This window comes from Chiloscyllium plagiosum, chromosome 6 (genome assembly GCF_004010195.1).
Source record: "Chiloscyllium plagiosum isolate BGI_BamShark_2017 chromosome 6, ASM401019v2, whole genome shotgun sequence".
Taxonomy (NCBI): Eukaryota; Metazoa; Chordata; class Chondrichthyes; order Orectolobiformes; family Hemiscylliidae; genus Chiloscyllium; species Chiloscyllium plagiosum.
The window spans coordinates 49,556,401-49,559,299 of record NC_057715.1 but is presented as its reverse complement, the minus strand read 5'-3'; the positions used below and the strand labels follow the sequence as shown (position 1 = coordinate 49,559,299).

At 40.6% G+C, this 2,899-nt stretch overlaps 1 protein-coding gene across 2 annotated transcripts in view; it reads left to right on the top strand.

Moving 5' to 3' along the window:
* The window catches only part of ankrd49 (ankyrin repeat domain 49), a 12,951-nt gene that overhangs the window by 6,867 nt on the left and 3,185 nt on the right, over positions 1-2,899 (top strand). For both annotated transcript variants that reach the window (XM_043691499.1, XM_043691498.1), the window contains exon 2: positions 2,370-2,681. In XM_043691499.1, coding sequence (XP_043547434.1) covers positions 2,373-2,681 — 309 coding nt within the window. In that variant the 5' untranslated portion in view covers positions 2,370-2,372. The remainder of the gene's footprint in view (positions 1-2,369; positions 2,682-2,899) is intronic.

The window sequence follows — 2,899 nt, the reverse complement described above, 5'->3', positions numbered from 1 at the left end:
TCTGACTATTGGGGGGTCTATAATACAATCCCAATAAGGTGATCATCCCTTTCTTATTTTTCAGTTCCACCCAAATAACATCCCTGGATGCATTTCCAGAAATATCCTCCTTCAGCACAGCTGTAATGCTATCCCTTATCAAAAATGCCACTCCCCCTCCTCTCTTGCCTCCTTTTTACCCTTCCTGTAGCATTTGTATCCTGGAACATTAAGCTGCCAGTCCTGCCCATCTGAGCCATGTTTCTGTAATTGCTATGATATCCCAGTCCCATGTTCCTAACCATGCCCTGAGTTCATCTGCCTTCCCTGTTAGGCCCCTTGCATTGAAATAAGTGCAGTTTAATTTTTAGTCCTGCCTTGTCCCTGCCTTGTCCCTGCCGCTATACCCATCCCAGATTGATCTCTTTCCTCACTGTCTCCCTGGGTTCCCCCTCCCAGCTGCCACCTTACCAGTTTAAATCCTTCCAAGCAGCTCTAGCAAATTTCCCTGCCAGTATATTAGTCCCCTTCCAATTTAGGTGCTATCCATCCTTCTTGTACAGGTCACTTCAATCCCAAAACAGATTCCAATGATCCAAAAATGTGAATCGTTCTCCCATACACCAGCTCCTCAGCCATGCATTCATCTGCTCTATCCTCCTATTCCTGCCCTCACTAGCTCGTAGCACTGGGAGTAATCCAGATATTACTACCCTTGAGGACCTTTAAATTTCTGCCTAATTCTCTGTAATCTCCCTTCAAAATCTCAACCTTTACCCTTCCTATGTCATTGGTTCCTGCTGGCCCCTCTCTCCCATGAGAACATTCTGCACCCTCTTAGAGACCTCCTTGATCCTGGCACCAGGGAAACAACACACCATTCTGCTTTTTCTCTGCTGGTCACAAACGTCGTTTTGTACCTCCCTCTATGTGACTGTATTTGAGACTTTTCCCCCTTCCTATAGCTGCCATCCATCACACACTGTTGCAGTTGCAAATTCCTCATCGCTTCTATCTGTCTCTCCAACCAATCCACTCGATCCAATAAGATTCGCATCCAACAGCATTTATGGCAGATATAATCTGCAGTAACCCTTAAACTCTCTTTAAACTCCCACATCTGACAAGAAGTACTGCAAAGACCATTTTTTGCTCCTTCATAATCTACAAACCCAGAAAATAACACTGTCTTATTCCTCTACAAACACTGCCCCAGGTTAAGTTAATAGCTGTGGCTGATATTTTAAGTTTAATCGAGAGACTTCTCTCCAAAAACACATAATCAAGAAAGAACTCACTGTACTCACTAATACAGCTTTTCTGTTGGACAGACTTAAAACATCAATTAACTTATCTGATTCTGTGCTGTGAACTTCGCCCAACAGTACCTCCAAGATTAGTTGTGAAATTTATTGTTTAACTTTCCCAGTAATCCTTATTGCCCCCAAAGGTGCTGGTGAACTGACTACCTGAACTGCTGCTGTCTTTGGACATTAAGTACACCCATAATCCCTGTTAGGGAGGGAATTCCAGAATTTTGACCCATGATCCTTTGAAGGAACAATGATACATAATTCCATGTTAAGTCTGTCTGTAGCTTGATGTTCCCATGCATCTGCTACCTTTGTCCTTCTAGCTAGTAAAGATTCTGGACTTGGAAGTTGCTTATGCACTGTTCTCTTAACCCTTCACATCAGAGTTTTGACTCTGATTCCTTTTTTTTTTTAAATGCTTCGATCCTAATTAGACTGTCTTCATTGTGTCTCATAATATTTGTACTTAGAATTTGATGTTCCACTGAGGGAGTGCTTTTGTGAATAGATATTACCAGTTTTCTTCCCTCTCTATTGAAGATTAACAGCAGCACCTTAATGATCAGGTGATTAGAATCCAGTGCTTTATAGGTTTTCCTATAAGGAAAACTGTTTACTTGTACAAAATGTCAAATATTTTATTAGTAATCTTCTTTACTTAAGAAATTATAATAAGACCACTTACAAGTCTTGGTGCTTAAAGGCATGCTGCCAGGGAGAGAAGCTAAAATTCAGCATGCCACATTTTTTAGTCTGTCTTTTGGGACCCAGATAGAGAATTCTTTTCCACTTGTTCATGCATGTAAAGGTCCATCAATCTGTCTGGGTTGCTACCTACTCTTTTTCATTCTTTTCTGTGAAGTAAGATTGACACCAAAAATTGTTTTTTATTTAGCTAAACTAGGTTTTCTAAAGCCTTTTTTAAAAAATACATGACATGAGTTCACAAATGGGTGCAAGGAAATAGATTTGGAGGCAGTATTGCCTGTGGCTATTAGTACAGAGCAGATCTTGTTGAAAGTGAATTAATATTTTGAGGCTAATTTGTCATAATTATCCTAATTAATTCCATTTCAGAAGATGAATGGACAGGAGAGAAATAATACCAAAGTGTTTGTTGCAAAACCTTCAGGAGAAAATCTCTCATCTGGAGAAAGTTCAAATTTGGTACCTACCACTGAAGGGATGACAGACTTTCCAGATTACTTCAATCAACTTGATCTATTAGAGACACATAGACATCTGATACCTATGGGGACGCAAAGCATGTGGCCTGGAGAATCAGAGGAGGAAGATGAGACTGAGAGTGATTCGGATTTTAAAAAGAAAGAGATGGAGTTGGAAAATGACCCAGCAAGTCTGTTACTCTGGGCATCTCAGAAAAATCAGGTAGGTCCCAGAGACAGCTGTGCATGGAGATATTTAACCCCCAAATAAGGTGGGATTTGATCAGGTGAGGAATTTAATCTCAAAGACCAGATCCCAAACCACACATGCTTCCCTCGCTCACCTGACTTTAATTGAGGTAGGGTATCCCAAGCATTTGGGTTAGCACTTTAACTAATGAAGTTGCAAGCTTTATTCAGCATTTCACAATTATGATTGGC